The following is a 19,056-nucleotide window of genomic DNA, read 5'->3' as shown; positions in this document are numbered from 1 at the left end:
CCTCCTCCTCCTCCCCAGCTGCAGCGGACCCGGACAGGCTTTAACGAGCGCTCCTGGACTCAGAGGGGGGGGGTAACATCTATTATTTCGTTTCCTTCTGGACCCGGTGCGTCCCGGTCCTGCAGCGGGTCTGCTCTGCTGAGGACGGACCCGGTCTGGTTTGATATCGGGGACTGTTAGAGGAGAATTAAATGGTGGTGTAGTCCTGCGGGAGTCTGAGGCCCAAACCCCGGCCCCCCTTTACAGGAACGGTGGGTTTTCTGGACCAGGACGTTTTGTGCCGAAATAAAATCCCAGATGAAGATTCCCAAAAGGCGGAAAAGGAGCGGACGGTGCGCCAGGTAGGCCTGATCCGGACCAGCTCTGGTCCGGACTACAGAGATCAGTGGGTGTGTGTGAGTCCCGCAGTGATGCGTGAACGGAAGTGAATTTATTATTGATCCGTATCAGGGATGTTTGATCAAAACGTGGCCTGGTGGGCATGTAGACCAGGACCGAGGGGGTCACGGGACCGATCTTTGATCCATAACCCGGGTCAGATTTATTGATTGGGATGTGATGGTGCGCATGCGCACAGCGGACCCATGACTGTGCACTGCAGAGAGGAAAAGATTCAATATGGGGGGGGGGGGGGGGGGGGGTTATTTATATTTTATTATTTTAAATATCAAGAAAACAACAAAACATTTTTTATGTTTAAAGCTGATTTAACTTTAATTTAATGGTGTGTTCTTTATTGTTTCTGAGCAGCCAGAGTTTGTTGTTGTAAATTTAAGATTGCCTTTTCTTTTTTATTACCAGATCAATTATTATTTATATTATATATATTTGTTATTTTTACATACACAGCAGAGTCACATGACACAGCTCATAAATAATTTACACAGTGTGGAAACCATCAACAATAACAATCCTTTTCTAGAAACTTGAATTTTATTTGGTGTGATTTTGTGAATCTGAGCCGTCAGTGTTTGTTGTTTTTTTAATTTATTACGTTCAGATTTTTCTTGACACAAACACAGAAGAAATAAAGTAATTTAGAATAAAGTACATAAAGATAATCACATTCAAATTACAGTGTTTAATAATCTTACTTTACATATTTAAATATTTAACTTTCTGGTATTTTTATGTAACGCATCACAACATCTGGACCCTGACGGGAGGACGTCGCGCTGATACGGCGTTAAACTGCGAGCTGCTCGTCCCGTTAGCGACAGAGCTAGGCGGCTGTAGGTCAGAGAGGTCGTTTCAGTAACTCTGTGATTTTCTTAAAAGGTCACATTCTGCCCATTTTCTAATTCAGTGAATTTGCATTTTTATGTGCCTTTTGTAAAGAATTGTTAGCGTACGGTAAAACACAAACGTTACCATTTGATGCACTGTACCAGATTATAGCTTCAAGCTAATTCACATCTGCAGTCCTGTTGGCAGGTCGGGGTTAATAACAATACAGTAATTAATACATTTGCTAAGTCTAGTTCATTAGAACGCCACCGAGATCACGACATCGCCAAACAGCATCCCAGTCATATCGTGACGTCCACCAAGACAATCGCAACACGACCACATCGCTGTGCCCCGGCACAAAGCAACAGCGCACAAAGTTACATAAACACACATGTTTTTATAATACTTCCATAGTTTCTCTGTAGTTTTAATTTACGGACGGAAAAACTTGTGCTGCAGAACTGTGCTGTTTGCTAACAGTTTGGATTTGCGGGATTTTTGCGTTAATGGACAGATATCGTGATGTATCATTTTAGGATTGTCTAGCGATATATCGATTATCGCAGAATTGCTGTATCGTGATATTATCGGTGTCGAGAGCCGAGTATCGTATCGTGAGGTACCCTGCGATTCCCACCGCTAGTCAACTGTGAGTGGTTTTATTTGATACATGTTACGTAAGTAAAGTTCCTTAACGTACGTAAGTAAAGTCACGTAAGGAAACCAAACCGTGATGTTTTTCTAGACCTAACTTAACTAAAGTACTTTTGGTGCCTAAACCTGACCGAACCATTTAAGAATGTGAACAACATTCACAATTTAAACCAGTCGTTTTGTTTTAACGACGTGGCTATGCATCCATAAATTACGCCGAAGGATGTTTAAAAGCGACGCCAAGGGTTGTGACGAGTTGGGAATGTTTGGTTATTAATCCGTAACACATTTATCTTTCATAACATTTTAATATAATTTTAATTTAATATTTAACTAGCTTAGTTTGAGGGCGAGCCACGCTAGCCGCTAGGCGAGCGTTACGCCGCGTGTTACATAGTGACGCAGAGAAGTTACGGAAGTAAAGGCTGGACTACAACGCAGCTGTGTTCAGTTCAGGAGCAGAGTTTTCTGTGGGAGACGGGAACTCCCTTTGGGCTTTTTTTAACTTTGCAAACCTGTTACATGCACAAAAAAAACATATACCACAATAAAACAAAATGGAAAAAGCAGAATATGACCTCTTTAACACAATGGATAATCCAGAGAACACGTCAGGGGCAGGTAACGGTTTGAGAACACAGAAAACAAAAAGAAGCTCCGAGGAATATTCTGTTTGGCTAGTGTTAACATGTTCCCCGCTGGCTAGCGTGCTAGCGGTTAGCTCGACTGTAACAGTAGTTAGCCTTTGACGAGACGAAGCAGCAAACGTTGACTCCTTCTGTCTTGGCAGTGTTCAGTGATATGTAGCGTTTCTTATTTTTCTATCTTGGCAAACCTGAACCAGACTAAAGGTTTAAACTTTATATGATTATTACACATGACAAACAGTGTGACGTGTGTCCCGAGGGTGGCGCTACAGGAAACGGGGTCACCAAAGCGCCTTTAGCCTTCAGCGTGACCTCGCAGTGTCTCTGTGAACGTGGCTTCAGGTGAACCAGGTGGATGAATCCAGGTGCGTTGGAGACACCAGGATCTGAAGCTGCTGTTCTCGGTGTATGAAGGCCCGCCCTTCCATGCTCCGCCCCCCTCTGTGATGTCACTGTTTGAGCGTGTGTGTGCAGGTCGGACCGGTCGCCGTCCTCCTCTTCCTCGCTGTCTTGGTTAACTGTGCCCTCTGTTTTGGCTTGTAGGCTAACACAGGAACAGGAAGGGCTTTGTCCCGCTCAGGATTTGTTGTAAGCCGTCAGGTTTTCCGGGAGCTCAGAACTATGGTGAGCTCTGACTGACTTCATCGGGTCAAAAGTGGAATGATGCAAATCTGGCTTCTGGCAGAGCACCCTTCCTCCCCCCCTTCTCCTCTCCCCCACCCCCGTAAGAGTTTGTAGGCAAAGAAGAAGAAGAAGAAGGGCAGACTGAGGTTTGAAGGTAGAACGTGTCTGTCAGGATGTTTCTCTCTGATCTGCTGCTGAGACGCTGCTGGACCACAGAGTTCCTCTCTTCTACACTCCACTGTTCATTCTCAACATCTCTATATAATAATAATAATACCGTCCTATAGGTCAGGGGTCAGGGGTCAACCATGGGCCAATAATTTAAGATTATTTATTTCTAGCATTGTGTCTATAATCCCTGTTTGTATTCATCCTGAACATGTGTTTATATATAGTATACTACATATTGTACTATATAAGTAGTATACTCTACTTACCTATGCTTTGCTATACTACAGTGCAAAAATACAATAATATAAAACACCATATATATATACTGTACTTCTATCTATATAAAACTATACCGTCTCGTACATTGGTTTTGATAATAATATACAAACATATATACATTGCTATACTACTGTACGTACAAATACTATACTGTACTTTAATATACTGATATATTACTTAAACTGATAATAAAATAGTATTCATATAAACCTATTTTTCTGTAGTGCAAATACTATATACAAACTTTTATTATGCTATGCTACATGTACAAATACCATACTACACTATGTTATACTGTACTACACTGTGCTGTATATATCATATTATACATTTTTTAAGTCATTAGTCTCTTTTGTTGCCAGCGGTTTAGACATTAACGGCTGTGTGATGTGTTATTTTGAGGGCACAGCAGATTTACACTGTTATACCAGCTGAACACTGGAGCAAAGAGTCATTTCTTCAGTGTTGAAACATGAAAAGATAGAATCAGATATTTACAAAGATGTGAGGGGTGTGCTCACTTTTGTGAGATACTGTATATTTAGAATATTAGAATATTAAACATTAAACTGTCCTCTATGCTAACTGTAGAGCTCAACAGTGGCCGAACACTTTTTATACGGCTCCAGTTCCAAGTAAATCCCCCAACTATTTAATCCATTGACTTTTCTTATATAAAGAGTTTTAAGCCTTGAAACGATCCAACCTGCTACTAAATTAATCCTGACCATAAAAAATCTGAATAGGAGCAAAAAGGTACAGACTGTACAAAATAATTATTTAAATGAGTGAAGGGACTACTCATCCCATAAACCGTTGCGAGTGATACCTTTTCCACGGACTTCCAACCAAACGATAGTTTAGCTTCTTCTTGAACTGAATCCTTCTCATTGTTGATGAATTGTAGTTTGCGTCGTCGTCGACACGTCGAGCTTTGTCCCTGCCTGCAGTCAAAGCTCGGGTGTCCAGCAGCGTCGGATCTACCGGGTTCCCCGGGAGTGTGATGGCTCAGATATACCATAAAACTTCAATTAAAAGCCTATTTCCACTTAGAAACCTGAACCTTTTACTGGCCAGGTGTGACTTCACGTAGAGAAATAAAAGCACCTGCCTGAGCTGCTTAGATCATACCTCTGTTGAGCTCTCTACTGCACTAAATAACAATATATAATACTATTGTATTAGTATATTATAGCAGATCTGATTGGCCGGTTACTCTCTAGGCTGTTGCGGTGTATTCAGGGGAACTCTGTGGTCCCGCCCTCCGCAGTGATTGGCGGCTCAGCAGCGTGTTGAGGCCTGCAGCAGGTTTCACTACATCTCCAGTGTTACAGTGACTCCCAGCTGCTGGTCAGCTGATGATGATGATTGTGCTGCTGTGTAACAGAGCTGTATCACTGCAGGTGCAGAGAAGCCTCCTCCCCAGTCCGTCCAGTCCTCTGTCAGAGCTGGTCTGACTGGAAGCCCAGCGGACGCTCTTCATTATACCTGCAGTCCGCCTGAGCTCTGCATGCACTGATGACGGCCCGTGGCCTTGCATGCAGAACAGCATGGTTTGAGGACTGACATGCATCACTTTAAAATTACGCCACGGATCCGCTGGAGCCTGATAACCATTCATGGCAGATATGTTGTATCAGAGTCCAGGTCCGCGTTAAGGTGACCGGTGGTTACAGAAGGATGTACTTTCAGGCACCGGCCTGCTGAACAGGGCCACTACTGATCCATACTCACTGTTCAGGAGTTGATCGTTGTCTAGTTCAGGCTAATCGGCTCCACCAGGTTTTCAGTACTTACTTGGAATTAGAACCCAGTTTCAGCCAGTCCCCACCTGTTAGCAGGAGCGTCCACGTTTCAGCCTTCGCTGCGGCCAAAAAAATCAGAAACACCCTTTTCATATAAAATATTAAAGTGTAGTGTAACCTCTTTGAGCTCAGGTCAAATAGTCTCAAACACAGACCTCAACAAGTCAACGTTTTCCAAACATGTAGAGGTCTGTGGGACTTCTTTCCCCTGAAGTCGTCCTCTCAGGCAGAGATCACTCCAGGGCCGATCGGTTCCCAACAAGCTCCTCCAAATCAAATCTCATGGTGTACCCGTTTTGTTTGGTTTGATTGAACCGCACTAGAGTTGGTTTTCCCGCCTGGATGTGGATCATTTGCGCAGGTGTGAATACAGCAGTCGCACTCAGGTGCAAACCAAATCACCGTACCGAGACCCAGCTAAGAGATGGTCTCTGTATGGTTCGTTATATGATATAGTTCAATTTGCTTTCTACTTTTCCCCGCTGCACAATTTCTGTCCAATGAATAGATGACTTGAGCACACGTGGTTTTGTATACAAATTCCGGTTCACTTGCAAAAAGGGCAAAAATCAACATTGTATTTGGTCCTGACCAAAGCAAGTGAACTAGCGGACTGTTCTGGTTTGAATGCGCTCTCAGAAATCCGTTTCTAACCTTCGACCCAGACTCCATCAAACCTTTTCATTTTATGGAGCTTGTTGGGAAGGAGTGCACACTACCTGCCAGGCCATATTCAGGGCAAAAACAAAAAAACGAACAACTTGGTGGCTAGCTTCTTTGACGAAACAAATACCTAAATACGTGTTATTTATCACTGCGCTCCAAAATGAATCTGGCTGCTGTTTGCTGTCGCTGCTGATAAAACACCAAAACAAGTCTTTTCTCTCTGAAGATGAACCTCTGTCTCTAAGAAATGACAGACTTGTAAGATAAAGCCTTGCTGAACTTTTGGACTGCAGACATTTGACACCAGCTTTCATTAATTCACAGTTTTTGATAAAGTATTGAGGTTCAACCATTTTCAGAATCAGTTGCCTTGATTAATTTGAAATCCTCGTCATGCTTTCTCTCTGAGAGTCAGATGTTCAGCTTGATGCCACTCTCATGTCTTAACACTAAATATGAAGCAACAGCCAAACAGCTGGTTAGCTTAGCTTAGCATTAAACACTGACTGCTAACTGAAACTGAACTCCGTAAAATGATGAATTTTTGTTTTTTTGTTTGCAGATGAAACAAATGAGACACAACATGTTAATCAGGGAGCTTTAGACAGAGCCAGGCTAGCTGTTTCCACCCGTTTCCTGTCTTTAATGCTAAGCTAAGCTAACTGGCTGCTGGCTTTAGCTTCATGTTTAGTGTACAGACATGAGAGTGGCATCGAGCTGAACATCTGACTCTCAGAGGGAAAGAGAAGAAGAGGACTTCACTGAGTGTCAGATGGTTCCTTTAACGTGCAGTAAAATAAGGTTAAAGACTGTTCTGGTTCTGTCTGAGTCCCTTCAGAGCTCGTAGATCGTGTAGCTGAGCCGTGCTGATGGTTGTTAGTTCAGATGTGCTGATGTCTGATGGTTCGGTGGAGTCGGTGGCCGCCGGGCCGTCGCAGCATCGTGCCTGCAGCTGCAGTCAGGATGAGCGCAGAGCGTCCAGCTGCTTCCTCTGCACACATGATATTTGCTGCAGTTACTGCAAATACCATCACACCCCCTAACCCAAACCCCCCCCACCCCACCGGCCTGTAGCCTGATCCAGCTGAAGAATGGCTTCTAATGGCAGCCAGCCATCTCTAATGCCTGTTGTTATACTGGACTGCTCAGAGGTGTGGTTAGACTGGGAGCCTCCCAGTAACAAGGTGCTGGTTTTAATCCACTGACTGTTCTGCCTCCCCCCCCTTCTGTTTTCTCCCCTCCCACTCCCCCCTGTCCTCACAGATAAATGGCTCTTTTAAGCTGGGAGCTGCTCGTGTTCTGTCTGGCTGGCAGATGCAGTGCCTAGTCCCCGGCCTCCAGGACAACGCCAACATGAACGGGACGTCCGAGCAGGCCGACATCCTGCCGCCAAACTGCATGGTCAAAGACCGCTGGAAAGTGGTGAGTCGGGAAGATCAGCTTCTGCTGAAATTCATCTGTTTTATTTCAGATTTTACTGTTTGAAATTTCATTGTGCTATTTTTTAAGAAATTGTATTGTTTCTGTATTTTAATTTATAATTTTAATTTATTTCGTAAAAGCCATCAAACAAATGACATAAAATTATAATAATCATCTTTATTGATCACATTCAATTATGCACATAACCCATCCTAATTGGGAGCAGGGGGCGGCCGCTGTGCAGCAGTCAGAGGATGAACTGGCACCTCTCCAGCTACCAGTGCACTCTCAATAAAGGACAAAAGAGAAAATGTACTGGGAGAGGAACAATCCTCATTCCATCTACCTAAATAATATATTTTTATATTCACAAGGTTAAAGGTCTGTGGACCTGACGTGAGTCCAGCCAGGCTGCAGATCAGGAATCCATCACAGTCGAAACTCTTTCTCATCTCTAAATCCCATAAAAATTATAAGACTCTGCAGCAGACAGTCGCTGCTCTCAGCTCCACCACCTGAACTGAACACACCTTTGACTAGATACGTGTAAAGAACATGTGACTAAAACAGATTATATATTATATATAAACCGGCGCTGTGGTGCTTTGGTTTCTGAAAAAATAAGTTACATAATGCAGCTCCTGTCTCAGCCAATCAGATCGCAGCATTGAGCCTGCAGGCTGTTTGCACACTTCACTGATCAATTTACTGTCCACTGAAACGCCGAGATTCAACACACTCACACTATATTATATATATATAATATATGCTGTATACACAATAAACTGAAAAGGGGAAGTTCTCTAAATAAATGATTTCTGTATTTTCTAATCAATTAATTACTGCTTAAAAAACAGATCTTCTTCTCTCTTACTTTGTGGTTTCACTTGTGCATCTGGAAAAAGTTGCATTTAAAAGACAATAAAAACTAAAGTTAAAGCAAATATAATAAGCTTGTTCCTCAGGTGGAGAGCATAGAAACCAAAAGCTGCTTCATATGCTGCTGCAGATGACCTGAGGGCTCTGTTTGCTTCACACCCAGCTGGTAACTCAGAGACTTATTCAGGCCTGAGACCATTCAGTGTGATTTTAAAATCTTCCCTTTGACTCACAGGAAGCCAGTGATGTGATTTAAGGACCGGTGTAATGTGGTCCTCTCAGAGGATTGATTTCTTACTACTAAGACCTGTGGAGAACTTGCCTGCTGGGAAGAAACATGTTCGTCTATCCTTTAATTCTGTTTTGTCTTTATGCAGCTGATGAAATTTAAGTCCATATCTTCACCAAGAGTTCTGGCTTTTAGTGTCGTGGATTTGAGGTGAACACCGACTGTAATCTTTCTTCTTCATGGAAAGTTCTGGCACATCCACTCTTTTAAAACGCACTTACTCAGCAAACGTAAAGGACCGCAGTCATGTGGTTGACACTGTGACACTGTTCTGTAGAGTTGGGTGTCGTCTGCATAAGATGTCCCATAATCTGAGGAAGGGGCCTGTAAATGGAACCTGGAGGAACTCCACGTGTGATTTTTGTTGGCTCAGATTCATGATTACCAGGTGACAGAAAGCCGTCCCTATCTTGTCGCTATAATTTGAACCAGTTTAGCATAGTGTCAGAAAGTAGTAGTAGCCTCTGGAGCAGCATCTTATGGTCAGGAGTGTCGAATGCAGCTTTGAGATCCAGAAATACCAAATCCGACATTTATGTCACTGCTCAGATGAATGGTTTAAAACTTTGACAGTGCCGTGGTGTGTTCGAAGTCCAGTCTGAAAGGCATCAAAAGAAGTGTTTTGCACCAGAAAAATGTAAAGTTGCTGAAAAACAACCTTTTTCAATGATCTTTCCTAAAAAAGGTACGTTTTGATATGGGCCTGTGGTTATATAGTACTGAGGCTAAAAGAGGTTACTTATTTATGGTATTTATTTTATTTTATTAGGGACCGATGTTTATTTTGTTGAGAAAAAATGACTGAAAAAAAGCTTTTACTTAATTTTTCTCGTGCATTTTTTTGACAAAGGTTTTATCTTAATGGTTTTCAATGTTCTGCCTCAGATTTGTGAAGTGATCCACAGATTGTAATCAAGTGTTTGTTCTGACCACAAAGAAGAGTTTAAATCACAATTAACTATCTGGGTTCTTCAACTTTCACTCATCAGCCTTTAAACTTGGAAGAAATAACGATTTTTTGACTTATCGTGATAATTATCGATATCGAAAGATACCAAACCTTTTATTGCAATTAGGTTTTTTTCCTAAATCGTTCAGCCCTAGTTAACGGTCATGTGTGTCGTTATGGGAAGCCTGGACAAACTCGTTAACGAGTCTTATACAGAGGCTCAGGTGAGTCAAACTTTTTCACCCAAGTCATTGAGTTGGCGGACAGGAGGAACTGATGATGTGGGGTGGGGTCAGTCTATCAACAGTGATCCATTGTGTGTGTCCATTATTAAATGTTTCTTATTTTTATTAATAATCTCAGAGAAAAAGAGTGGAGAGAGGGAAGCATAGGAAGATACAGGGACGAACTATTTGAAGGAAACTGGCTGCTGAAACCAGAAGAGATTTTATTCCTGTGTTTGGTTGATGTTGGAGAGATGAACTGATCCAGAGTCTGTCCTGCCTCCTGTGTCCCAGCTGAAGAAGATCGGTGGAGGCGGGTTCGGGGAGATCTACGAGGCCTTGGACCTGCTGACGCGGGAGAACGTGGCGCTGAAGGTGGAGTCGGCCCAGCAGCCCAAGCAGGTGCTGAAGATGGAGGTGGCGGTGCTGAAGAAGCTGCAGGGTGAGACGCCATCAACACACATTTAAACCATTTCAGGCGATTAGATCCGAGCGTTAGTTTGATGTTTGGTGGGAAATGTGTTTTATTTTTTATTTTATTCAGTAAAAAGGGAACAGAGCTGGTGGGGCTAAAGGGTAAGTAAGAGATAAATTGTGGGGTTTTAAATAGAGCCCGACTGATTTTGATTTTTTAAAGATTTTAAAATCTTAACATAAACAGCGATTATCCCTGATGTCTGTTTTGTGTACAGGGCTCTTCGCTAACCTTTTCCCCCCAAGGAGCACACTGAAAAATCTTCAAGTAACACACAGTTTAACAAACTATTTACTATACACATATTTATACTACGTGTGTGCTCCTTCTCTTTGTGTTCAGCTATGGTGTGAAAAATATGGAAGTGAAGACCCTTGGATAGGTAAACTCGGCATTGGCCTTAAAAATCTGTCGAAGCTTTTATAATGACATTAGATAAAAAGTTAAATCTTTTTTATTTATTTAACCGGGACAATGCACAGTATATGTACTGTACCAGATTTAGCTAAAAGCTAATTCCCATCTGCAGTCCCTGCGCAGGTGCCAATAGCGTGCAAAATACAACAATAACAAAAATAATAATAATAATAATCCCAAAACCAAACTTTACATTTCATAAATATATAGATAAATGCCAACCAATTCGAATAATAAGCCAAATCTAACAAACTAAAAACCATTCATGCAGAATGAGTTCAACATTTGTAGCACGTCACTCTGTTTTTATGTCCCGCCCCATGCAGGCTGTGATTCATCAGTTGAGGAAAAGTGAAACTGACGAGCGTGTCGATTTTATTAAATGTTTCAACAAAAAGCATCTGGTAGAGCTAATAAAGCCAGCTAGCCAAACCCACAACCTCCTTATCTTCTACCTACGGTCTGCTGTCTCGCCGCTCCAGCTGCTGACATCAAGCGGCCACCGAGCGACGCGCCCACTGGGATAACTGGGTGCTCTGGTGACACCAGCTTTGTGACGGTACCTGGTGTAGTTATGAGACCTCACCAAGTAAACACGACATAACGCAGTTTTAAAAAATGTTTTTTTCATAGCTATAAATAGTACTTTTAACTAAAGGCTGATTTCTGTGTTTTGTGGTGGATTCGTGGCGTTCATCATCAACACGTGTTGCAGAGCGCCCTCTGTTGGACTAACTATGCAACAACACTCATAACGTGATTAAACAACGTGATTTTTAGACGTTTAGGGCTCCGCGCTCAAGTTAGCAACGCTTAGCAACAATGAATATGCAACGTTTGGTTAGACTTTCAAAATAAAACGCCAGCGTTTTGAAACATCGCCATTTTGAAAGGGCATGTTATTAAAGTTGTGAAACGTTGCAGTTTGGTTGTGTTTAGGCACAAAAACTACTTGGTTAAGGTTCGGAAAAGATCATGGTTTGGGTTAAAATAACTTCGTACGTCAGTTAACACGTAAGTGAACTTGCGTAACTTACGCAATTTACGTAACTCGCGTAATTTCAATAAAAATATTTGATGTTGACTTTTTGTTTCACCGGGGATACGAACCAACGCTACAGGGCTTCCCCCCTTGCGCTGAAGTATGGCGTTAAACGGATCCCCAGTGTGTTACAAACTGACGCCGATGGGTCTTGACCATGTGTCCATATGTGGCGAGTCGGGGGGTGAGAACGGGTTGGATTGAAGGATGTGTCTTCGTCTCTCTGTTTCTTTTTTTAATCGTTGTTTCTCGGCTGATATAAACTCCCGTACCGATTTATCGGCAGTTAGCTCATATCGGCCGATAATATCTGCAACTCTAGTTTTAAACTTTCAGGATGGACGGGTCGGAGGTTTTGGCTAAAAACATCCTGTTTGTGTTGTTGAAATGAAATCCAGCTGGAAGGGAAATCAGTTGTGACGGATTCAAACTGAAGTCAGAACCTGGAGAGAAACAATCTGATGTTTGGTGTCTCTTTCTGTGTAAGTCAGCCCTTTAGCGTCGTTGTTCACTGACAGACAGGAGGTCGTAGTTCACTGACGCTGCACAGTGTTTCTGGGTGTTGTAGTTCCAGCTGTTGCCTCTTGGCTCTGTCTGGAGAACTGGAACATCTCTGTCATCTGAGATGTTCGAGTCACAAGAACCAAAGTAGTTCTTCCTGTTTGTGATGTTTTAAAGTCCTCCAGCCTTCCACATGTTGGATTTAATGCTAGAGATAAATGATGCTGGAGATTGCGTAACAGTGTTATGTCACTGGTGAACTACAGCAGCAATTGGTCGGTTTGCTTTCACTGAGTCACTGCAGCTCGAGCTTCCAGCTGAGGACCGGTCACTCTTCATGTTCCTCAACATGCTTTCTTAACCTACTAGATTCTGGAGCTTTCAGCCAGGAGAGTTATTTAAACCGAGGCTCAGGTGCATCAGTTTAGTAGAATTATAGAAACTAAATATCAGGAGCAGAGTTTTTTAATTAACAGATTTGGGCTGCTGCTAATTATTATTTTCATAATTTACTAACCTGAACATTACTGTCACAATGAAATAGATTTTCTGGAGCTCAACTTGGTTTTGTTTGAGCAGCAGTTCAACCGCAAAGATTACCAGGACAGGAAGCTGCGTCTTCCTTTTGTATAAAACATCCTGTGGTCAGTTTTCTATTAAATATCATGGAATAAAAATTAGCATTAATCGATTCATCTGTGTCGTCTGTTTACAAAAAGCTCAGTAATGATCACTCTGCTCTAAATAAAGCAATCGCTCCTGCTTCACTGCATTTTTAACTTTACGCAATTTTTTTTATGCCAATATTTAAAACGTATTGGTGATTTCGTATGGCTGTACATAATGTATAAGTCATTACAGGCTTCTGCCACACCCTCACACTTACTTTGTGTGTGAAATAAACTCTACAAACCTGCACCGAAGAGACGATCTCATCCTTAGTTACTGGCAGGGATTCAGCCGGGTTATTTAATGGTGACCTTCAAAAGAAACTAACTGTCCTGCTGAGTTTCTCCAGCTGCAAGAAGTCTCGGCCAGCACTGCTGGAAACGTCTTTATTTTTATCCCGACAGGTTTCTGCAGAGATTTAATGCAAACAGAGTGCCTGCTGGGTAATATGCTACTAAGATAACTAGAAATACATCTCTACATACAATATTTTCCTTTTCTTTCCAGGTAAAAACCACGTCTGCAAGTTCATTGGCTGCGGGAGAAACGACAAATTCAACTACGTGGTCATGCAGCTTCAGGTGAGCGTGGACGACTACAGACTGAGGCTTTTATTGTGAAGGATATAAATTACCTTACCTCAGCCTGCATGTAAGTTACAGACAATATTAAAATAATCCAGTTTGATACGTTCATTTAGACTGAATTATGCCCGTTAAATGACATCTGTAGATACAGACTTTATTCTTCCCATCATGAAGGCCAATTTATTTGAGAAGCTTGCACACAAACAAAAAAAATCGATCATATCTAATGTTTGTAATCAAGTGGCGGTGATACAGAACTGTAGGTAATTTAATATATATACTGTGTATATCACAGTATATACGTATATATCACATGCAATGTGGGCCCAATTTGATTTTTTGTCATGGGGCCCAAAATTCCTGGCGGCAACGACTCGTGTTTATCTCAGCTTGCCAGATCACCTGCTCTCCGTACAAAATGAATGGGATCCGTCAACTTGATGTGTCTCGTGCTTTCCGTCTGATTTGTAAAACAATGACTTGGTCCCACCTGTCTGATAACCCTTATTTCATTTTGTTGACTCTTTTTAACATGTAAAAGGCTCTTCAGGATCTCCCGCTTATATTTTTGGGCAAAAACAGTTCAAATGTAAAAATCCTCTGCTGCCCCTGTCCCCATGAAAAAACTAACACACCCAAACTGAATCAGGATTAACTGCTCAACCATCAGGTCCACATGCATATTTCTGGTCTCCTTTGATAGGTCAGAAGCTCAGGAATATGAATGCGTTGTAGGTAAACATATTTATGTTACTATTCCAGAGTAAGTGCAGATGCAATAAGGGATAATGTGACATTTTCATCATCGGCCTTATAACATTTAAATTTCAAAGGCAGCATCACATCATAACCAAGATCGTGCAGATAATAATGCACCTGAATGTCTTCTACTACACCTTGACTACAACTGCAGCTGAACATTTGATGAAAAAACTAAAATACAACAGTTATACAGATAAAATTTATAAAGATATACCCAGGCAGTCTCCATGCTTTGGCCATGTTTACATTTTGACCGTTTCCAGGGAGTTTTTCCATAGAACCCTGTTACAAACACCATGCTTCTCCCAGAAACAAGTGTGCACCATCACAGTTTACTTCCTCTACACTTCCTCCTCATGTTGTTTAATGATCGCGTTGCAGGGTCGTAACCTGGCCGACCTGCGGAGGAGTCAGCCCCGAGGAACCTTCACCATGAGCACCACCTTGCGGCTCGGGAAGCAGATCCTGGAGTCCATCGAAGCCATCCACTCAGTGGGCTTCCTGCATCGCGACATCAAACCGGTACGGTGAACGCAGCTTTTCTTTAAAGGGCCAATGAGGTTGTTGTTTTCTTCTGTGGTGGTGGGGGGGGCATTTGATTGGCAGTCTGTGATCTTGTTCATGGGAGTTTTTAATTTGAAGTCCAAGGAAGGTTAAAATCAAGAGCAAGTGGACTCGATTGAAGATACTCAAAGACGTTTGGAGGTTTCGTTGGTTCTGACCGGAAACTCAGCTGTTTATCTTCTGCAGAGTCGTCGTGAAGATGATGGATACCGTTGGTTCATTAGTGCTCCTGGGTGATGTTCATTGGAGATCCAAGTCTGAATGACCATCGTTTGCAGCCTCACCTGAGGCCAAACGTGTAGAGTGAAGATGCCACCGATGGATGTCACTCGTCCTCGGGTGGCTCTAACGACCATAACGACTGTCGTTACAACAGCCAGGAGCACTAACGAACCAGCGGCATCGATCGTCTTGAAAACGACCCCACAAAGGATAAATAGCTGCCAGCCAGTCAGAACTGAAGAAGCCTCTCAGGTGAGGGGGGTTTCCCACCTGTAGTTTGGTCCATTTGACCAAGTGACCAAGTGACCAAGTGAAAAAAAATTGATACAGGTTTACAAACGAACCAAGAGGAGTAACCATGAGGTTACGCAGACTGACAGGTAGCTTGTTTATTGGACAGCTCACCCTGCATCATCAGGACCCACGTGGGGAAATCAAACCTCTGAAGTGACAGAAGTTTGCGCAGCACTTTAACGTTTCTGATCTGAATCGCAAAGAGCTCATGAAGAAATAAGTTCTTATAAGCATGATTAGTAATTTTAGACCCCAAATTGACCACATATTATGAATAATGAGGTAAAAACAGGACGGAGACGAGGCGTCTTGTCAGTAATAATTCGGAGCTTATTGCCGTCACAAATGTTTTATGGACTCAAAGTAGGCTACAAAGAGAACTGGCCCCTTTTCAAACAGCTATTGACCTATTAATCAGGGAATGATTTGCATAATCATAAAATCCTGCAGTTGGTTCGTGTGCTTTCACACCACAGGCGAACCGCACCCTAAGTATCTTCAACCAAGTCCAGCTGCCCTTAATTTTAACCTTCCTTGGATAACTATGACCGTCATCCAGGTCCACAGACAAAATTAAAAGTTTTATTTGGTTTTATGTTTTTGGTACTTCAGAATATGAAAGATGCACGAAGGTCTGAACGTTGAACAGAAGCTGGTAACGGGGAGGACAGGAGTGGGGGTTAAGAGGATTTCGGGGCACGGTGCTGAATATATTTACATAATAAGGAGCAGAGCTGGAACAAAAGCTGGAGGACAAACACTGATGAGTGTTGTGGATCGGGAAGGTCAGACCGTCTGCTTAGCCTCGGCTTCGCTAGCTCAGTTCAGTCTGGATCAGGACTCGGTGTAGACAGTGGAGGAGCAATCACATTTCACACACTGAGATCCACTTGAACTCAACTGAACGTTTTTCATGTTCGTCACAAAAAGTAGTTTTTTATTCAGATTCTCCCGCTGTGGTTTGGTTCAGTTCACTCTCGCAGGCGTGACCTGCAGTCTTGTCTTTACATGGACTGTGTACTGAGTCAGTAAAACAAAAACTCTACTACAAGCATTTACTTTATTTACTTCTTAAACGTAGAGAGGTTCTATCTGTAAAAAGGATTCAAGCATCCGGCGTGAGTTCAGCTTTCTTGTCTAGTGTCTCCTTGTTTGCAGCCGTAAAAACAAAGGATTTGGACCCAAACCCAGAACACAAGGCAGACAAATCCAGTTCCACAGGAGGCAGGCAGGGACGCCGGACAAGAGACGAAGACAAGGCGACAAAAGACAAGGGAACAACACTGACTTAAATATACAGGCGGGAAAACGAGCCGATTGTCTTTCCCAGCGCGTCAAGTAGCCACACTTGTGCCAGGCTTTAGCCTCAGAGTTCAACGCTACAAGTAGGGCTAGAATAAATAGAAGAAAAGTCAGAGTCAGGAGGTGGTTGGGGTGGACGGACGGGTCAGAAACTGGGGCTTTCACCCCAAGAGGCCGGCGTTTATTATGGCACTAGGCCGCCATCTTGGCAACGCCTCCCGGCAGCTATTTCGGACTAACAAGACCAGGTGAATGAACGGGGAGAGAGCCAGAACTGCACTTTCTCTGCTCACCGGGACATAAAACCTAGATGAATAGAATCAGCAGGAAAATCTGATAGAAATTGCTGAAAAAGTTTGATGACTTTGCCCCAAAATAAGGTTTAAAATGCATTTTTTCCCTACCGGTTCTACTTCTACTGCACATGCGTCACCACCTCACGCGATTGGCTGAAATAGGTTTCCCGCTTTGGCTGTCAAAAGCGGCCGATTGGCTTTCTAGCGGGAGGGGTGGGATAGCTGCCATCTTTGCCGTTACGGGCTTTCCCCCTAGAGTTGTACTGAGGATGAGTGGCGTGTCTCCCCTATAAAACCCAAACCCTGATCTTTTCCTAAACATAAGTTGTTTCGTAGACTTTACGTAACCACACTGTGACGTTTCTTTTTTATTTTGAAAATCTAACCGTACATGCAAAAGTTGATTCGTTTCCCTTTTGTTGCAGTCAAACTTTGCGATGGGCCGGCTTCCCTCCACCTACAGGAAGTGCTACATGCTAGACTTCGGTCTGGCGCGGCAGTACACCAACACCACCGGAGAGGTCCGACCGGTAAGAAACTTTGTTCACAACATCCACACTGACGGTAACAAGTGACTCCAGACTGTTGTGGTACGGAAGACCAGTCCTGCCACCCACATAAATGGATGAACATTCAGAAATAATGAAAATAAAAATGATTTTTACTCACAGAGACTTGAGATAGCGAATCACAACAGTGGCTTTGGACTGGAGTAAAAAGACAGGATTACAAAAAAGGAAACTTAGATGAAAATTAGAAACAGAATATAAATTAATGATTTATATTTTCATCATCATTAGATAAAAGGCCGTCTTTTGATTTCTAAATTCTATGATTTTAATTATTAGTATTGTGAGAAACTGAATAAAAAAATGTCATTAAAATCTCTTTACGCCGTATTGAGACAGATTTTAAATCCAAAAAAACATACGTCTTTATTTGTTATTATTTTATATTTTAATCATTTTTGTTTTTGCATAATTTCTTTACATATATAATCTCATAATGTTTTGGTAGGAAATGTCTCCCATACACAACACGTACTGTTATCTGTGGTTCAGTCTCCTTAAAGCTGCTTAAAAAATAAACTAAATAAAAGTGTGACGGACAGACGGGGTGTGTTCGCTGCACTGCAGCACATTACAGCCAGACGTCCTGCATGTGTCAGTGATTCACAGGAATCAATAAGGACTGATCAGGTCTTATTGTTTCACCTGATGCTGCTTAAAGGGGGTTGAATGGAAAGAAGGCTTTTATTGTGAAAATGCCTCCAGATGACGTTATTGGTCGTCAGTCAACGATCAGGTCTGCTGTTAGTCTCTCTCTCTCTCATTCAGTTATGATGTCTCTCCACCAGGCTGAGATATTTTTAGACCAGCGAGTGCGTGAGCTGCTTCCATTTACTGGCAGCCTCCTCCTCTCTTGTTTCTTATCTCCTCTCTTGACCTCTCCTCACCTTTTTACTGTGTCACAAAATTGCATCTAGACAGCGCTCCTCCTTCACTCGCACCGCTAGACTCACACTTGCTGTTCTTATCAAATGAAAAAGTCCCTTCACTCCTGGTTTCGAAGGTAAAACCACCACAACAATGACAATTACCTACAAAAACATTATATTCTAAGCAGGCAGGTTTTAAAATACATTAACCTCTTCAAGGCAGATCCAAAGTAAACTGAATGTAGTTCTTGAACCATCTGGCGTGTCTGTCTGGTTTTGGGCTTCTCTGAAAGAAACGCTCTGGAGAGTCTGACCCAAAAGTCAGAATGACTGTAAGAGCTACTGGAATTGATTAATATAAGTTTAAATCCGCTTGAAAATAGTAACAGATGCCTGCAGACAGCTTCAGCTGGGAAACACTGTAGGCTGCAGCAGAAAGCCTTACCTAGAACAAGTTTACATTTCATACCAACACCATGAAAAATGGTGAGTGTCTGTCTCAGCGTGTTTTTTCTAAAACAGCCCCGCCCCCTTGGCGGCAGGCGGCTGCTGCGTCGTCGTTGCTCCGTATCAGCCGGCAGCTCCACGCAGACGCGTGAACTTCCTGCTTAAAGCTGGATGTCGTTATTTTCAGAATCTTATTGGCTA

The 19,056-nt window shown here is 42.6% G+C and overlaps 1 protein-coding gene across 1 annotated transcript in view; it reads left to right on the top strand.

The window, feature by feature from the left end:
• The first annotated feature begins 214 nt into the window (after positions 1 to 214).
• Positions 215 to 19,056, top strand: part of ttbk1a (tau tubulin kinase 1a) — a 63,113-nt gene continuing 44,271 nt past the window's right edge. Inside the window, 6 exon segments of the mRNA XM_038714809.1 lie at positions 215 to 341; positions 7,340 to 7,498; positions 10,134 to 10,281; positions 13,451 to 13,524; positions 14,674 to 14,814; positions 17,396 to 17,500. Of these exon segments, the coding sequence (XP_038570737.1) occupies positions 7,391 to 7,498; positions 10,134 to 10,281; positions 13,451 to 13,524; positions 14,674 to 14,814; positions 17,396 to 17,500 (576 nt within the window). The 5' untranslated portion in view covers positions 215 to 341; positions 7,340 to 7,390.

This window comes from Micropterus salmoides, unplaced genomic scaffold (assembly GCF_014851395.1).
Source record: "Micropterus salmoides isolate LMB-PRFRI ecotype aquatic unplaced genomic scaffold, ASM1485139v1 Ms_hic_scaffold_12, whole genome shotgun sequence".
NCBI lineage: Eukaryota > Metazoa > Chordata > Actinopteri > Centrarchiformes > Centrarchidae > Micropterus > Micropterus salmoides.
This window is presented reverse-complemented; position numbering and strand designations above follow the sequence as displayed.